The sequence below is a fragment of the Monodelphis domestica genome, chromosome 6 (genome assembly GCF_027887165.1).
Source record: "Monodelphis domestica isolate mMonDom1 chromosome 6, mMonDom1.pri, whole genome shotgun sequence".
In the NCBI taxonomy this organism is placed as follows: domain Eukaryota; kingdom Metazoa; phylum Chordata; class Mammalia; order Didelphimorphia; family Didelphidae; genus Monodelphis; species Monodelphis domestica.
In genome coordinates, this window is record NC_077232.1 from 245,937,542 (window position 1) to 245,957,554 (window position 20,013).

General features: G+C 38.4%; 1 protein-coding gene across 9 annotated transcripts in view; it reads left to right on the forward strand.

The window, feature by feature from the left end:
• Positions 1-18,828, forward strand: part of CAMK2D (calcium/calmodulin dependent protein kinase II delta) — a 363,055-nt gene extending 344,227 nt beyond the window's left edge. For 8 of the 9 annotated variants that reach the window (XM_056803000.1, XM_056802995.1, XM_056802998.1 and 5 more), the window contains 4 exons: positions 8,140-8,215; positions 11,153-11,247; positions 12,896-13,124; positions 16,726-18,828. In XM_056803000.1, coding sequence (XP_056658978.1) covers positions 8,140-8,215; positions 11,153-11,247; positions 12,896-13,124; positions 16,726-16,729 — 404 coding nt within the window. In that variant the 3' untranslated portion in view covers positions 16,730-18,828. Of the gene's footprint in view, positions 1-8,139; positions 8,216-11,152; positions 11,248-12,895; positions 13,169-16,725 lie in introns of all 9 variants that reach the window. The other variant, XM_056802996.1, reaches the window with a different exon arrangement.
• The last annotated feature ends 1,185 nt before the right edge of the window (positions 18,829-20,013 follow it).

Sequence of the window (20,013 nt, forward strand, 5' to 3'; positions counted from 1 at the left end):
GTTACACTACTAGGAAGTGTCTGGTGCCAAATTTGAATTCAAGAAGATGAGTGTTCCTGGGTCCAGACCTGGCCCTCTATCCATCTAACTGCCCAAATTAAGTACAAAGCCTCTATAACTTAAAACTTGGATTGTTAAGGAGCAGCATTTCTCTGAGGAATAATGTGAGGAAGAAGCCGATTTCAGGAGGGAGGGGGGACAGACAGACAGATAGAGAGACAGAAATGGATATTGGATGGATGAATGGATGAATGGATAGACATAGATATAAATATAGATAGATAATATAGATGATAAACAAATAGGCTGACATGTGAATATTGATAGATTATAGATGAGAGATCAATAATATGTTGCAAAAGACTAAGTAAATCAAATCAATAAGCTTATTAAAAAAATAGTCAGTGAGTTAAGATATTCCAAAGAAATACTAAATAATATTTGACAGTGTTTAACTTCTGCTCAGTGGAAAAGTGATGCTTGTCCTGGATGCCTATAAAGATTTAGATATGCAGTACTGTGTGTCCTCCCAAATAAAAGTTTTATTTCAGTGGCTGATGTAGGATTTATTGGCATTTGCTTCTACTTAGAGGCATTATAGGATGGTGACTAGAGGTCTGAGCATAGCTTACTATTCAGTAGCTCGATTTCATTGCTCTGCTGTTTATTTCTAGTCTCCCTGGCATCTCTACACCAATAATTCCATTTCTATATCCACTCCAGTCACATATAACAAATTTGCATTTGGCTATTATAAACTGGATGTCCCATAAAGCACCTGAAACTTAACACGTTCACATCAGAACTCATACTCCCCCCAAAACCCATCCCACTTCTGAATTTCCCTGTTTTTATCCACACTACTCTTCCAGTCACCCAACTTGTCAACCTCAGAATCCTCTTCAACTCTTGACTTTCTCTCACCCTATATATCTATTCCATTGTGAAATCATGTCTTTGCTTCATTCATTCTTTCTCTTGCCTCTACTCCCCGAGCCAGTGTTCCAGTTCAGGGCCTCCATCACCTCTCACCTGAATTGTTACAACAGCATCATATTTGATCTCAGGGCCTCAAATCTCTCCCACTCCAATCCATTCTCCATCTAGCCACCAAATTAATTGCCTAAAATGCAGGCCTTCCACATCTCACATCTACTAAATAAACTCCAGCAACTCCTTATTACCTCCGGATTACAATATTAACTCTTCTTTTTGGCATATAAATCTCTTTATAGCCTCATCCCTTCTTATGCTTCTATCCTTTTTATATATTTTTCCCCTCTCTACATTCCATGGTTGTCAGACATGTCTATTTCCTAGTCCTCATTTCCTTTTCCTTCCTTTGCATTAACTGTTCCTCATGCCATAAGGAAATACTTTCTTGTCACTCATCTATAACCTTTAAACTATTTAAACTATTGTGTCAGTGTTCATAAGGCAGAACATTGAACTGGGAATCAAAAGATTAGACATCTCATCCAGTCTCTGCCTCTTCCTGGCTATGTGAGCTGGGGCAATCCTCTTAATATCTTTGAGCCTCAGTTTCCTTGTTTGTAAGATAGAGATAAATCCTACTCTTCTTATCTTCCTCATGGGATCAAACATGCTAATATATAATCACTTTTAAAATATTTGATTAATTTAAATCCAAAGTACTATTATTATTTCATTTTTCTCCACATTACTAGTGGTAAGTCAAGCAAGAAGCATATAAATAAACATATTAATTAATCTGTACCTTTAACTGTTCTAAGCTTGAGCCTTTTCCTTAACCTCTGATATTTTCATTTGATAGTAATTAGTGTAATGAAGATGAGAAGTTGAATTAACCTTAGCCAACCATCAATTGACTCTTAATTCATTCAAGTGGCTGATACATGGATGCAGGGGATACATTCATATTAGTTTCCCTCTCTCCTTTAGAATAATAAATAAAGTAGACAAATGTGATCTTGTCTGCTGCATGAAAGCATTCTTTAGTTCTTAGCAGCATTATTTGTTGCTTTCCTTGGGACATAAGCTGAGTTGATCTGAAAGTAAATCTGCCATCCACCTACCTGGTGCCCCAGGTCTTGTGGGTCAAAAAATGGAGCTTAAGTTTCTAAACATTCCAGTACTAGCCCATGGAGATACCCAACAGTCTCTTCTGTAACTAACAGAACATCAGATTGCCAGTGACTAACTTGGTTAAAGTTATGGCAGCCAAGGAGAGCCACTGGAAGGGAGAGGAAGAGAGCTTCTATTTCTGGTGATATCTAGAAAATCATTTCTGGTTTCACACTCCCCTAGTCCCAGTTAATGAGGCCAGTGAATGCCATAGGCTCCACCCTGGCTTTGTGTATGAGTCCATCCCTAAAGAATTTACATCATGGAAAAAAGTCCATCCAGACATGCCCACTTCCCTTCTGGATTTGGGGACTAAGACTACATAGAAATTCTGCCTCCCTGCCCATGGGCTCTTCACTACCTTCTCTTACTCTATGACAGAGAGCCAAGTCACCTCCCTGGGTCAAATGTTGGAACTTCAGCAGCTGTTCTACCAGTTAGACAAATAGAATGCTGTTGCCACAGATGATTTGCCTCCAACATCTTGCTTCTCTTTAGAGTCACTCACAATATAAGTTTCTGTGACTGACTTTCCCAACCCCTGGGAAATGAGCCTCCTGAGGATGCCGCATTCTTGGCACATTGTATGCTGAGATAAAGGTGTCATTTTTTTTTTTGCTGCAGAATACTCATGTAAAAATATTCTAGCTAATTCACATTTGTTTTTTGGCAGTTAAAGGGACAATTCTTATGATGAGAAAGAGAAGGAGAGAGAGGAAGAGACAATTTTCATCAAATTGATGATGCAGTGATGCATGTGGAGAAATAGGCCAGTTGAGGCCAAGAAAGAATATGGAATCATTGACTATTTCCACACTCATCTTGCTTAAGAGAAATTGCCTTAGAGAGCTACATATAATCTGATTGTTCTTATGAAAGAATGTGCTGTCATTCACAGAACAATGGTTACTAGCTCTGCAACTCTGAACAATTTGCTTAAACTCTCAACCTCAGTTTCCTCCTCTGGTATATAATAATGAATATGGTAAGGCTGAGAGGTTAAAGGTTACCCAGCTTGTGAGAAATGCTTTTGACCCCTGGCCCTGAAATCTTAGCTTATTCCAGATGTTTCCAAAATCAGTGAGTAAATCTGTCCACAGAAAGAACCATCTAAGAGCTTTGTTTTCATCTTCTCTGTTCTCAAATATCCATCAAAATTTCTGGATCAAAATTCAAGACTGAATAAGTAAGGCTCCATGTGGTGCCACATTCTAATTCACTTGCTGTTCAGTCATTTTTCAGTCATGTCCAACTCTTCATGACCTCATTTAGGGTTTTCTTGGCAAAGATACTGGAATGGTTTGCCATTTCATTCTCCAGTGCAATTTTACAGATGAAGAAACTGAGGCAAACAGGGTTAGGTGACTTGCCTTGGGCTACACAAATGGTATCAGAAGTCAAATTTGAAATGAGAAATGAGTGTTCTTGACTCAAAACTTGGCACTCTATATACTGTGCCACTTAGCTGCCTCCTTTGATCACTACAGAAGACACAGTGAATACCTGAGCTCAAAGCCTGTCTTAGACACTTACTCGTTGTGTGACCCTGGGCAAGTCACTAAAATCACTAAAAACTATGAAGAGGTTTATTGATAAAGAAAAGGATAAAATCAGACATAATGTATTTAAGATTCAAGTAATCAGAAGAGTATACAAGAATCCTACCTAGAGTAGAGTAATCTAAAGAATTCTCAAGTTTATTGCATCTGCTAGCAAACTAAGCCCCTTATCCTGTCATTGGGCTGCCCTTTGCTTCCAGGAAAGCAGCTTTCCCAGGATTACAGAACTAGTTCTTAGATCTCCTTCCCTCCTGGTCAGAACTCAGAATGGCTTGATGTACCTGTGAATGCTCCAAGTTGCCCCCTGGACACTCTCTTCTTCCCTTTCTGGTAGCCCAAGATGAACTCATTGGTCCCTTTAGAAACTTCACTCCTCCTAAATCTGAGACAATCATGAATCATCATCACCCTTGCCTGGTGGAGCCAAAGTCTCTACTTCCAAGTACCCTTAGAACATTAGCTAACCAAGCCATTGTGCTTTCCTCTCATCCAAGAAGACTGAGAGGAACATAACCCATTTCGTTGCATAGAATTCACCAAGAAGAATTCACTGAGAACCCCAATTTCTCATCATTTCATACTTTTAAGAGATGCAAAGGTTTCAAAAACCATAAGAAAGTGATCCTGGATTTTTCACAAACGGAGCACTGATCATGAATATATTCTATTTCTCTCCTTATTTTTTATATAAGTCAATCAGTTGCTTACTTGAGATGCTGTGTTAGCTCTGACAGCCCTGTTGTCTACTGGAAAACTGTTCCTTTTAAGCAAGAGATTTAAGGAAGTTTGGAAATTTAAATCAAGAAACTGTGGTTCAAATTCCAGCTCAATCATGTTCTATCCCATGTTATGCCACTTCATTTTTCTGGTTCCTCATCTGTAAAATGGGTATAATAATATCTCTTCTATCTACAATCTTGTAGGACTTTATTTTCATAGGATCAAATGATATAATGTATATAAAGCACCATAGAAGCCTTCCAATCCTATATAAATATGTTATCATTTTTGCTTTTGAGATATAGTGAGGGACTCCTAGTTAACAATATTCTCAGTCTCCTCTTTGGAGATCTTCCTCATTGGTATCCATTTGGAGCCAGGTTAGCCGACTTGGGCTTTCACTAAATGTTTATGCTGCTGAAGCCACAGACAGATGAATCACTTGTTGGCAAATGGAATTAAACTTTAGCCAACATGCCATTGGCAGCATCCTTGTTGGGAAGTCATTTCCTGCTGCCACTTGGGTACTTTTGGCAGTGGGTTTTTTTTTAAATTGAGTACATATTGGGTATTCACCACTGAACTGGCAGAAATCTGAATGTGTGAAGCTAGGAAATTTTAAGCTATTTAACAAAAAAAAAACCTATTGTAGAATATATCATAGGGTATAGAATATAGGACAGAGTTATTATCAGATGATTTGGGTCATGGTGTTCCTTTTCCCCTAAAATCAAGATAATTCCTATTGACCTTGACATTATTGACAATAAATCATGACCGCTTTCATTGTTTGCCAATTATCATCCAAGCATTGATTAGTGAGATTTGTTGTAAGATCAAATAATCTCACATAAAATAAATTGTGTTGACAGAGCATTTATCTTCAACAGAACTGCAGTTGCAGTTGGGAAAAGAATATTGGGTTTTTATCTGATTGATTTTACTTGAGAAAGTCTTAATTCCAGATGGTGCCCATAATGAATCCAACTTGATAGTACCCTATATCTAGAACTGGAAAGGGCCTCCCTCCTTCTTTCATTGTTGAGGAAACTGAGGTATAAGGACAAAGTTGATTTGCTTCAGGTAACATGAGTAGTGTCAGAGGTAGTTTGAACGTAGGCTCTCTATCTCCATAGCATCTCCCAACTAAACCCTACTTTTAACTAAACACTAATTCCTAAGAATTAAAAGTAATTACTTAAATTAAAAGTAATACACTAAAAGTAATATTCTCTACATCATGTTGCCTAGTAGCTCCCAGCCCTAATTTTATATTTTTCATTGTTGTTGTTCAGTCGTTTCAGTCTTGTTGAACTCTTTGCATTCTCATTTGGGATTTCTTGGCAAAAATATTGGAGTGGTTTGTCATTTGTTTCTTGAGCTCATTTTACAGATGAGGAAATGGAGGCAAAGAGGCTTAAGTGACTTGAACAGGATCACACAGCTAGTAAGTGTCTGAAGCTGGATTTAAACTCAGGTTTTCCTGAATCTACCCCCTACACTCTATCCAGTGCACCATCTTGTTGCCCAATTTTATATCTACTTTCAAAGTATCTCAACCTGGAGTCAGACTAATTCACCTTAATTTTAAGATGCAGACTAGACATACATTTTTAGAGTAGAAAAAAAGGTTATAAAGTAAAATAGTAGGTAAATAGCTCTAGAAAAATTGAGATGAATCAGTTTCCTTGACATATATCTTAAATATAGTTTATTTATTCATATTTGCTTTCATGTTATATCTTTTCTATTGAGCACTTTGGGGACAGAGACCATTTCTTGACTTTCTTTATATCCCTAATGCTTAGCAAAATCCATGGTGCATAGTAGGTGCTAAATAAGTACTTAACTTGGGACTTCTCTGTTATAAATGTGAACTGTATTATAGAAAAGTACTGAGAAACAACTGATGGGGAGGAAAAATCAATAAAATTATAGCAACATAGCTTGTCAATCAATAGAACAGGGAAACCTGAATGCAAATCTCGCCTCAAATATTTACTAGCTCACTGATGAAATGATTTCCTCATCTGTTTTGTTTTTGTATTTTTTAAAGGAAGTAATGAGACCAGCTATGTAGCTTAGTGGATAGAGAGCCAGACTTGGTGTTAGAAGGACCTGGTTTCAAATGTAGCCTCAGATAGTGTGATGCTGGTCAAGTCACTTGACTCTAATTGCCTAGCCTTTGATACCTTAGAAATGATACTAAAATAGAAGGTAAGGGTTTAAAGAGAGAGAGACAGACAGACAGACAGACAGACAGACAGACAGACAGACAGACAGAGACAGAGAGAGAGAGAGAGAGAGAGAGAGAGAGACGATAATAGATTCAATGAGAAAATATAGGTAAAGTACTTTTACCTTGAAAACCTTAAAAAGCTATGTGATGGGGCAGTTAAGTGGCTCAGTGGATTGAGAGCCAGGTCTGGACACAGGAGGAACTGGTTTCAAATCTGGTCTCAGACACTTCTTAGCTGTGTGACCCTGGGCAAGTCACTTAACACACATTGTCTGGCCATTACTAGTTTTTTTGCCTTGGAAGAAATATTTAGTATTTTCTATGATGGAAAATTTTTGAGTTTTTTTTAAGATATGTGAATACTAACTAGGTATTATTTTAGAAGAGTAGTTCAAATAATAGATGTTTTAGAAAGTTCAGTGAAGGAATTATTTCTACCCTACTCATGCAGCATGGCTCTGGTCCTATGTATCATTCATTGTTTTTGCAGGAAACCATGTCATCTAGCTGGCATTCTCAAGTGTAAGCAAATAACCTTTTTTTCTTTTACAAGACCTATGATTACATTGGTATGGGGAACTTCCCAAAAGGAAAGTCTGTCCCCTGGAGCAGAGCAGTACCTTCTTTGTAACTTATGATTTTAGAGAATTGCCTGGGAGCACAAGAAAAACTTCAGACCATCTAGGGAAGTCTTTGACAAAGAGAATGGGATTTACATTGGGTCAGATATAAATATTAATAATAATATAATATATCAGTTTATTTTGCTGCAGCCAGAGGAACCATGGCATTGTGTTATAGTGAATAAAGAATCGGCCAAGCATTCAGGAAAACCTGGATCTGTGTGCAATTTCTGACCCCCAGACAACTTTCTATAATTATGACTTGCAGAGTAGGGGCTGTTCTGCTTTGGGAGAAAGCCTTTTCTTATTGGGAGTTCCCTATACCAGTGAAATCAAAGGTCTAGTAAAAAAATTAATAAAGGCCCAGAAAAAAATTAATATTTGATTTTAGAATGATGGCTCTATGACGTGGCTTCCAGCAAAAACAATGCTACACACTACCCAACTAGGTTGCAATACTAGTGGAGAAATTATCTAAATATAAAAGGCAGTATGGAAGAGTGCTGGTGCCCACTCTCTAGTAGGTAAATATATGCAACTAAACTTGAGATTGTTAATGGGCATGGTCTTAATAATATTTTTCTTTCTTTTTCTTCAAAAATAAATAAATTTTAAAGATTGAGAAAAAAATTTACATCCCTTTGAAGGAGAAAATGTGTGCTCAGAACTAAGAAATAAGGTATAATTTTGAACTTTGACATTGTCTGGTTTTTGCCCCCAAATCTAGACTTTTCTACTGGAGAAAAAGTAACTTCACAATTCCAACTGAAGGCCCTAAATGACATAAATGTCCTTAAATGACAGTCACCCTGAGCACAGAGACCCTCAGTGGTATGATCATAATACTACCTTCAGTCTTTTCTTCTCACTCACATTTTACTTTTCCTTTTAGCTCGTAAGCAAGAGATCATCAAAGTCACTGAACAGCTTATTGAAGCAATCAACAATGGGGACTTTGAAGCTTACACGTAAGTTTTCATAGCATTTTTCCTTCATTTGTTCCATTCCTAATTATGAATATTTAACCATGAGCTATGTCAGGAAAGTGCTTGTTTCTTTCTGCAAAGAAGAATGGGAAATAAATCTTTATTCTGATATGTGGCATCATTTTTGTTAGAAGTAGACAATTTTTCTCAAGCATAACTCGAGCATCCACAGTCCGGTGCTTTCCCCTGAATTTCCTTAACCGAAGGAATCATTTTTGGAAGACAATGGATTTTATTGATTCATTGAACTCTTAATGGATAAACTCCTTCAACCAATGTGGTTCTGCAACTGTTTGGCAACTTAGAGTTTTGAAAAGTTGGGACATGGAAAGGTGAACCCACAGCCAAGATGAACCAAAAGTGGAATTCAGACCCAGGACTCTATGATGCCAAAGTGATCTTTCTCTTTGCTCTGCCATATATGTAATGGGACCTAAGACATGTTTTTGGAAGGCTAAAGAAGGAAGAGCAAGCAAATAAAAAGAGGAGAGGGGAAGGAAAGAAGAGAAGGTGAAGAAAGAAAAGAAGGAAAGATTGGGAAGAGGGAAAGGATAAGCCAGGAGGAAAGGAGAGGAGGAGAGGAAAGAATTCCTCCCTCTGTCATTAAAGATGATGATACCCTTATAAACATTAAGTATGAAATCCCAAACTTATAGTCTTCCTATTTCAATTTAATTTTCACTTTGCAGAGGATTTGTTGGGCTTTGCAGGGCTAAACATTTTAAATTTATTAGATAATTATCCTGCATGGATATGAATGCATGAAAATTTAAAGAAACAAAACTACTGACCACTTATTTATTTCAGACCCTAAGAGCAAATAAATATGAAAGTTCTAAGCCAAAAACACTCATATAGGGCCACTTTTCAAGACAAAGGTTTTTTCCCCTAGTGTTTTCTATGAAAGCTCACGAATAGAATTCAAGGTCCTTGGTGTCATTCCTAAGAGTACCACAGCCAGGAGAGTGGTATTTATTATCCTAATGGATGCATCATGAATATTTGGGGGTATTTTAAAATAAATTAACTAATATATGGAATATTTAAATTCATCTTGGAACCTAGGATATCTAGCTAAATACACAAATCTCCCAAAGGAATTTTGTTAGGTTTTAACCTCCCAATGCCCCAGGCAGCTCTTTAAAACCACAAGAATAGGAAGGCTGACAAATTGTTTGTGCCAGATTTTTAACATCATTTTTATTTTAAATTGTCCTTGAATGTTTTATGACAATTTCAGCATTTTAACATTTTAATAATAATTCTGCATTATCTTCTGAATTAGAAGGGAAAAGAAAAAGAAACATTTTTTTTTAAATCTGGATCCACACAACCAAAATGATGCCATCCTTTAGTTACAGACTCTGGAGCTGAAAAAAAAAAACAACAACACTGTGATCAAATTAGGCAATCTAGATATTTAATGTATTATCTGTGAAATTTATCATTGAATTTACACTTCTGCTTTTTCTTTGGTCTTGGAGCCTAGCTACCTGGCCTGATTTTGAACCTTTAATTCAGATCTGATTTTTTAAAAATCCTTAACTTCCATCTTAAAAGCAATACTGTGCATTGGTTCCAAGGGAGAAGAGTGGTAAGGGCTAGGCAATGGGGGTTAAGTGACTTGTCCAGGGTCACACATCTAGGAACTGTCTTGAGACCAGACCTCCTATCTCTGGGCCTGACTCTCAATCCACTGCACTACCCAGCTGCCCCACAGAGCTAATTTTTATAAAGACTTTGTTCAAGACTTTTATTACATATGGTGCTATGGTTGTATATCTTTTAAATCTCAATTAACTTTGTGCTTCCAAGACATGCTCTCTACTTAAGTACACCAGATACATTTCAAAATGTATCTATAGCTTAATGGATCCCAATAAAGTTATGATAAGTGCATGAAATATCATGAATTAACAAGAATATTATATACATTTATACACAGATAATTTTGTGCAATAATAATTTGTGGTGGACATTTAAAAATCATTTTCCAAAACACACAGATGCACATAGGATACAAACTGGTAGATTCTCAAACAAATGTTTTTTTTCATGGTCTTGAAGACAGATCTATTAACTAACAGCTCTGAGAAGAATGCTTTTCTAGTACAGCGTAGAATTAAATGTTCGATAGTTCACTGATGGGGATAACTAGAAGCTATTATTTCTAGAAGAAATAATAGTTGCTAGCAATATAAATTCTCTCGTTACCATAGAAACACTGTTCTTTCTGTGTCTTACCATTTTTGTTCCTCATAAAGGCATCCTATACATTTGCCTTTGAGCTTAAAAATACTCACCCACTAGGCGGTCTAGGGAAAAGTAGAAGGGACACCTGTATAAGCTGGAACGAAACACAAAGAATAACCACCGTCAGTTCTCTATTGAAAGATATCCTGAAAATTGAGTGTCAAGCCCCCATGCTATGAGGGGGCTGTGTATAGACCATTTCCGAGATTACATTTTGTCCTCCAGTGGAGAGAGAACAAAGAGGTCTGGCAGAGAGAGCCTAGAGCCCTCTTGATTAAATTAGTGAATGGCCTTCCATTCCTTCAAGTCCTTCTCACTCAGTTATCCTCATGGACTCCCTCCTCCAAAGGATCATTATGTCATTAATAATAATAATTAATAATACCTGTCATTAATAATGATAAATCCTAGATTCGTCAAAATTAAGTGGGTATATTTGAAACTCTCCTTAGAAATGTACATTCATAACAATCTTTCCATAATCTTTGCCATTTTCTTGAAGTCACTTGTTCCCCGAAGTATTGGGGATCTACAATAGAGCAAACTAACTCACAATGAGGGTGTTTGGTGGGCAATATGGAAATAATTTGGGGAATGAACTGGTATGTGAAGCAACCAGACAAATATTAAATTATTTGGTAAATATTTTTTATTTTCTTCCTACAGAAAAATATGTGACCCAGGTCTCACTGCTTTTGAACCTGAAGCGCTGGGTAATTTAGTGGAAGGAATGGACTTTCATCGATTCTACTTTGAAAATGGTATATTTCTTCATTTAAAAAAAATTGCTTACTTTTCTCTAGATTCTCTTTGGTTTCTTCCCAAATGGAATTATCTTTCTGATTATACATGCAGTGGTACACATGTATGTGTAATAGAAATGTATCTTTACTGGGACAGGAAATTAACAATAGTGGTATAATTTCTCACCATAAAATTGTTCTGTTTTTACAATAAATGCAACATTATGAAATCTAGCCATAGAGTTAACTTTGAAATTACCAGTATTCTTCCATGACATGAAATCTAATGAACACATACATAAATGTTTATTTTTTTTTAGTCCTTTTTGAGCAGTCTGTTGCCATAGGAAATATATTTTCTCACAATCTTTGGAATAGGAAAAAAACAACCTTTTAAAGCATGTTGAGTGCTTATATTTTTAATATAGGATGGATGGAAAAATACTATCATAACCTGTTTTTTTTTTTACTACCTATTAAATTTAGAAGAATTTCCACCATTTGGGGAGAATCACACAAAGGAAATACAATCTAGAGATGATTTACTAATAATCTGTATCCAAATGCATTGCAAATGAAAAAGGCTTACAATAACCTTGACAATGCTATTTTTTTCTTGATCACAAGATAATCATCAAAGAACAAATGGATCCTGCTAGGAGTAAGTGCCAGGATTTCATTTTTGCCAGAGTTTCCCTATAGTATGCTTTCTAGGAAAGATCTTTAGATCAGAAGCTCTCTCTCACTAGATTGTAAACTCCTTGAGGGCTAGAATTGTCTTTTGCCTCTTTTTATACCCTCAGCACTTAACACAGTACTTATCACATAGTAGTTGCTTAATAAAGATTGATTATTTGACAGATAGACTTTTTATGTGTCTTGGTCCTCTTTGACAGTATATTAAAACCTATGGTAACCTTCTTGGAATAATGTTTTTAAATAATTGAAGAAAAAGCTAAATTTCAATTAGGTGTTAATGAAACAAAAATTGCATTTTTTCCTAAGTGCAAGGAAACTTCTCCCCCAAGAATCTATCTAGTTGGATGTCTGTGGACTCTCGGTTCAGAAGCTGTATCTTAGATTTTATAAATTCATTCTATGCGTAGCTATCTCCCAACCTCAGGAGGTTACTTTAAAGAAGTGCCAGACACTTGGGCAAATCATTTAACCTTTGATTGCCTGCAAAAGGATCAAAAAGGATAAAACTGGATCCATTGAAGAAGGGAAAGTCAAACTACTCCAGTATTTCTGCCAAAGAAACCCATGCAAAACAATAATAATTATTATTATTTTAATTAATTATTTAATTTAATTAAAAATTTTAAAAAAACATGCATAGCTATGATCTAGAGAGTAACAAAGCATCAGATACAACTGAGTGACTGGACAACAACAAATGAGGACCAAAAGTTACCTTTCTTTTTCCTCTTGAAAGGTCATAATATGGGAAGAATCCAAAGATACATGTGTTAAAGTAGAACTTCGTAAAAGTGATCTCTCGAAGAGGGATTCACGGCTTAGTTACAAATTCAGGGGTTAATTTATGGAATCCCAAGAAAGTTTTCCCCCAGTAATGTCACGTTGATTTCATGGATTAACCACAGCCAGGCTGACCACCTCTTACACTACTGATCTGTTCTGGGTTTTTCCTTTTGTCCCCTTCTAGCTTTGTCCAAAAGCAATAAACCAATCCACACCATCATCCTGAACCCCCACGTGCACCTAGTAGGCGACGATGCTGCCTGCATAGCGTACATCCGGCTCACGCAGTACATGGATGGCAGCGGAATGCCAAAGACTATGCAGTCGGAAGAGACCCGGGTCTGGCACCGCCGCGACGGGAAGTGGCAAAACGTTCATTTTCACCGCTCGGGTTCACCAACAGTACCCATCAAGTAAATATTTCCAGGCCGTCAACTTCTCTGATAATATGCCCATGGTCAGCTCTCTATAATCTTCCATTGTTTATAGCATGGCATGTATTATATAATGCTGGTGGCGGGTTTTTTGTTTTTCGTTTTTTATATAATGCCTGGAAACATAAAGGATCTCACAGCCCCCTGCAAAATCTCTCAGACCAAGTCATTTGTGAACTGAAACTTGGCCTGAACAGTAGCCTAGGACCTCTAGGACCTTGACACTGTCCCAGCAGACTGAAAGCACAATGTAATTAGCCAAGTTATTCCCCTCCTTTGCTCTCGTAGCTGGCATAGAAATTTGGAGTGTGGAAGGAAGGGACACAGAGGAGTCTCTTTAATGACCACACTGGAAACAAGGAGGTCAGTTTGTAGCCAGGCACAAGAGGAACTCCAGGAGCAAGGTGGGAGCTGGAACTTTATTGCCAGCTAATTAAAATTGGAAAAAAGTCCTAGAAATCAAGCTTTAATGTGATTGATTATAGGAAATAGAGGTTTTTCCACATTCGGCTGCCTGTACACTACTACTCCGAATTCCAGGTTTGATCTGTGAATTAATATCTGGAGGAGGAGGGAGAGAGAGAGAGAGAGAGAGAGAGAGAGAGAGAGAGAGAGAGAGAGAGAGAGAGAGAGAGAGAGAGAGAGAGAGGGAGGGAGGGAGGGAGAGAGGAGAGAGAGAGAGAGAGAGAGAGAGAGAGAGAGAGAGAGAGAGAGAGAGAGAGAGAGGGAGGGAGAGAATGGAGAGAAGGAGAGAAATATATATATGTATATATAGAGAGAGGGAGAATGGAGAAAGGGAGAGAGAGAGAGAGAGAGAGAGAGAGAGAGAGAGAGAGAGAGAGAGAGAGAGAGAGAGAGAGAGAGAGAGAGAGAATAGAGAGAGGGAGGTAGTGAAGGAAAGGAGGGAGAAAAAAGGAAGAAGGAAGGAAGGAAGGAAGGAAGGAAGGAAGGAAGGAAGGAAGGAAGGAAGGAAGGAAGGAAGGAAGGAAGGAAGGATAGTAGATTTGGAATCAGAGAATTGAGATTAAGTTAGATACTCTGCCAGTTATAAGTAATATATCCTCCATAGATCCTTTTTTGTTTTTTGTTTTTTTTCTGTGAGATGGTAGAAACAGTTCAAACCAGAATATCTTAAAGATCTATTAACCTAACATGTATCCAGTACTATAATATATGCCATAGGTATGTGGGAGGTATGGAGGCAAAGTTTCCTGCTCTCAGGGGTTTGGCACACACCAAAAGATAGTTAAGTATTGAGTAAAATGAGGCGAGAAATTACCAAAGAAAAAAAAAGTCCTCAGAGAAGGTTTCTTGGGACTTGAACTGGACCTTGAAGGATGGATACAGTCTGAAAACAGAGAGTGGGTGGACAAAGGATAAGTGAAGCATTTTAGCCTTGAGAAGTAACATCATGATTCAAGGTTTTAATGGATGTACTATAATGTCAAGTTGGCAAAAACCTGGTGTGGCAAGCCCAGAGCAGAGGTGGAAATGAGACTGGATGATTATTACTGTGGAGCCACACTTTGGAAGGCCTTGAAAAGCAGGCAGAGGAGCCTCGGCTTGGGGTATTGGGCAGTAGGAAGAAGGGCAAGCTGTGTGCACTATGTATTAGTCTCTAAGTAGAGAGGAGGTGGCAGGCAGACGATTCCCAGTTGCTCATCCCTTGTTATCCTACATCCCAGAGAGCGTCTCTCGGTATACTGCCAAGCTGTAATGGCTTCCCAGAGAGCCTCTCTGCAGATAAAAGATCTATCAATCATCAGGGAGTTGGAGAGGCCTGCCAGGGTTAAATAAGGAGACATACACTACTGTCCGAGGGGTGAAAGTAAACTTTCTATGAATGAATATCTGTGAAAGGTTCCATTTAGTGCCATATGACATAAGACAGGCCCCTAAATGGGTGATCTTGTATTTAAGATGGTAGGGAAAGGGTCTCAGGAAGCTCGTCTTTGGTCCGAGCTGCTGAGGCCTGGTGGTTCGGTTCCCCTGGGTCTGAAGACTCGTCTGCTCCTGATGCAGTGTGACTGGAGCCGATGCCGGCCAGCTACACGCTGACTAAGCTGTGGTCCTGCAAAGATGCCTGGGTCTGGGTCAGGAGACCGGGGTTTGAATCAGCCCTGTGTGTGAGCTTGGGCAAATAATTCATCTTGGTCTGCTCGTTTTCTCATCCATAAAGTGGGAGTGGACCCGATGCCTTGAATGTCCCTTATGGCTCTATGCATTATTCTCCAATGAAAATATTTTATCCTGCATTATTCCCAAAGGAGGACATACATGGTCTTTCAAAAATACCACACCACATGGCAATTCTCCCTGAGTTCTTAGAAGGGGTGTCTGGCACTCCATAGAGACACTTACTCTACTGGTAATGAGACAGTAAGAAGGAACTTTCCTCCAAGTAACCTTGGATCACAGTTGTTTTAGAGCTACTCAGAATGGCACCATTGATAGTTCTATTCTGGGTTATAATTAGACAATTCTCAATTATCTGTGTCAGTCAAAGGGCACAGGAGTGAGACTCATAGAAAGCAACAGACCATCCAAAAAATATAGATTAGGCTTCAGAATATATTCATTCCATCTCTTAATAGTCTGCAAATCAGCCTAATCATCAGATGTATTCAGTGATTCCTTCTACCATGAACTGTGCTAGGCACCAGGAATTCTGAAAACAAACAAACGGAATGAAAATTCTCTGACCTCAGGGAGCTGCCATTCTGTATCCTCTTTCATTCACTTCACTTCCTTGTTTTCCATTGCTTAACTTAATTTTTTTTAAATAACTTCTTTTCCTGAGCCCATCCTTCAAAGGGGAAGCCTAGTGAGGCTAGGCATAAACCAGACTGAGATTAAAAATGGTTTGTGTTTGTCCATAGACAGGGTGATCCAGGAGGAAAGTGGAGAGTTGACTAATATTAAATTCTTGCTGGTGCTATTCATTCTATTAGACTGATTTGCTTTTGAAATGTAGACTTGCTCTCCTTTCACAGAGGGATCTGTTGCTGGATCCATCACTGTCCCATGCCTTAGTTAGTGAAATGACCTTTTTAGGGAAAAAATGGCCCTGGTGCAGCATGAGAAGGAAGCCCTCGTGTGACCTTGTTTTCCCCACTTTTGAGACTATTATTTTGGTATTGTGTGTCAAACTGCTTCCTTAGTAATCAGAGAAAGGTATTTATTTGCCCCAGACTTTGGCCATGGCATCTGTTACGCCTATGTGAGATGTCCCCCTACAATAATCACTTATTTGACTGAGGAAATGCCCTCCTCTAAAAAAGAAAAAACCAAGTACTTTGCCTGGTGTACAGTGACTGAGAACTCCAGTTTCCATCAGCTTCCTCGCTCAGTTCCTCCTGAGCAGAATGATAGATTACCACACCTGATTTCTTCATGTAATATCGTCCATTTTCCTTAATGGCTTTGAGGTCTGTGCACTGTTGCCTTTCCCCAGCTGTACTTCCAGTCCGTTCTCTCCGCTAGTAAAAGCTAAATGCCCCAGTCCCCTCTGTGGCACAGTAAGTGACAGCATTTTAATAGACAAAAATATAATTTGTTTTTCCCCCCTTTCTCCTTTCAGCTAAAACTCAACAGTGCCACTTCTGCATTCTCTGTTTTCAAGGCACCTGGATGGTAACCACCCGGGCGGGCCTGTCCTCTTCTTCATGCATGTTTCCAAATGCATGAAGCTGTGATGGTCCTCCCTGTTACAATGCATTTGTGATGCATCATTTTGTCATAGAGTCCATCTTTCTGTTTTGTTTGCACCCTATCAGAGGGGATGTTTTGGGCAAATTAAAACCAGTGTCAACAAACAAGGGGTTGGGGGGGGGGGGTGCGAGATAAAACACCACAACCAACCACACATACCAAGCATTGAGCAAACATCATTTTTCTGTTCATGCCAAGTTTTAACAGCCTTCAGAGCTATTGCTCTCTAAATGAGAGTTTATTTAAAAAAAAAATCATCAAAAACAAAGTCTACGCCATATCTGTTTCAATTTGTTAAAAAAAAGAAATCAAAGGCAAAAAAAAATCTTTATTTTTCTGTTGTGGTTAGAGTTGGAATGATTGGTATTTTTGTTGGTGGCTTTGTTACCGTAGAGCAACTGGCTTGTGACAGCTATGTGGACGAAATCAGTGATGAATGTGGAAACAAAAATGTGCTGGCTGGGTATCAGCCCAAGCCATCTTAGTGCTTGATCAAGCTGTGTAAACTGGAAAAACTCACATCACTTACTGGCTTGATCTCCCTAGGATATGCCCCCCCTCTTCTGGTGTCAGCTGTGTGTGTTGCTTCTTCCTCAAGTCTGCACTCTCCAATCTCTTCTCCCTTGGGCTAAGGATTTGCAGTTAGTGAGAAAAGGGCTAAAGGCAACCTGAGGAGAAGGGAAAATGGGAACTTAGGGGAAAAGGTAAAGCAGAGAGCTTTGGAGCACTTTCAGGGTGTACAGAATTTTATTCAAGAGAATCTTAGATTTTTAAAAAAAATGTTGATTATACTCTAGATTGGGCTAAGGTATTCTAAATCTTGTAGAAAAAAAGGAAAAGATGTACAGACTTTTACAAGAGCTGAAAATGAAAAGATTTCAGCTCCTATCCGAGTGACTTAATTTCTTACTCTTTTGGATAATCATGGCAGTTATATCAGGACCTCTAAAAGTTTAGCACAATCACTACGTGTGCACATGGGCTCCCTTTGCACCCCCCTATGAGTGAGTGGCAGGGAATCCAGCCTCTCCAGCATCACTAGTTATTTTTCTATAAAATAAGCAGGGAAATCTTTTCCATGTTGATAGATATCTTACAGCCTGTTCTTTGCGATTCGACCTCCTTCATCTTCTCTCCTTCATTGTAGTTTCTGAAAACAGAGTATTTCAGCCTAAAAAAAATAAATCTAAAAAGGGAAATGCCTCAATTCGCAGGGGGGTTGAAAGTGGACTGGGGAGGGAGCCAGAGTATCACTCCTTGTGTTTCCTTCTTTGTCCCCTTCCTGCAAAGCTTTCCCCCTTTCCTGTGATGCTATATAGTGCATGCTATGTCCATTGTTGTCTTTTTTTTAAGCAATTCACAACCCTCTGAAATCTGTTTTTAAACCAGAAAATGAAGACTTCCTAATTTGTATCATTTCCCCTTTCTGTGTTGGTTACTAATCCGAGCAGTCCTTTATGCCCTTAGATGTTGTACCTAGTGGATGTGTGGTAGCTGGACTGAAGCTTTTCTGATCATTATTACATGATTTTAAATGATATATATTTAAAATACATATATACAGTAAATGTATTGAGCCATGTTAATCTGCCAATGAGATCTGTGAAAAAAGTAATGGCCTCTTTTTTTTTTCTCCCTTTTAAATTTCTATCACATTTTTTTGTGAAGCGGCTGTAAGTAGCATCAGTGTATTTTTAAACATGTGTAGAGTGGTGGGTTTATTTGTTTTGTTTTTTAACCCTTTAACATAGCATGTGGTGTTGAAATGTTACTGTAGCTCAAGTCTATCTTCCGCACCAACGTGTGAAGAAATTGTAATTTGTTCTCTCCACCACAATCAAATTATATCGGTATCTCCTGTTATTTTCAAACACTGCAGTTTACCATGGGACACTGTATATATTTCTTGCCATAATGGTAAATGACTGATTGATATATTTAAGAATTAATAAATTTGTGATTTCTGCTGACAGTGTGCCTGCCCATCTTTATTTCTCAAGAAAGAGTTACGGCGTGCTTGGGGGAAGACCGTTCCAGGACAGTGTTACCAATGTCTTATGTTTTAATAACAACTACAATAATGAAATGTGTTTTGAATCCCAAGGGTAATTTAATATATTACTCATAATATTCTTTTTTAACATTTTTAAAATCATTATTAATTATTAATTTATAAATAATTAAAATTACATTTAAAAAATATTATGTATTAGTTCCGAGACAGAAGAGAGATAAGGGCTGGGCAACAGGGGTTGTGACTTCCCCAAGGTTGCACAGCCAGGAAGTGTTTGAGGACAGATTTGAACCTGGGACCTCCTGGCTCTGGACCTGGCTCTCAATAGACTGAGCCACCCAGGTGCTCCCCCATAATATTCTTTGTAATAATTTATTGCTTAAGGCACCATTAAATAATTTTTAGCAGTTAGTCAATAAAGATTCACTAAACGCCTGGGACAAATGAGAACCGTCATCACAAATGCCTGAGGTGATTGAGAACCACTAAACGGACATCAACATCCTAGGGAAATTAAATAACACTTCATTGACCAAGCATTTATTAGGTGTCTAATGTATGCCAGGCTCTGGAGATAGGAGAGTCCCTGCCCCCAAGAAGCATGCATGGAGGGAGGTTAAGGGTGAAGAGGAAGAGAATGCAAACATCTACATAGCTAAGCAGACCAAAAGACAAATGCAATGTACAATAATACAGCAGAGAAAGGTCTAAGGAAGGGCAAGATCAGCCAAGGCCTCACAGAGGTACACTTTGGTTCAGTCTTAACTATATAATTCCATTTTCTCTGTGAAGTAGGGATGGAAGAGTTGAATTGCATGTTATTGTTGCAGCTATGAATACATCAATACTTGGTGTTAATGGAGTATTAAATGCAATATATTCAAGTGGCTGTCAAGCTGAAAAAACACAGAACCAACAAGGCAGTTATAAGAAAGGTCTTTAATTGAGACGGGAAGATTAATCTGGGAAGATGCACAGAATCTCAGTCCTGGGACTTCCAATGAACATAGAACACTTTAGGCTCACATAGATTTTGAAGGCGAGGGGCAGAGGCCCTGCCACCATCTTGGGAATGGGAATGATTTACTAGTCACAGTCCTCCTGACTGGGAGAGGCCCGGATGGGTTAGCCAGCGGCTGGGGT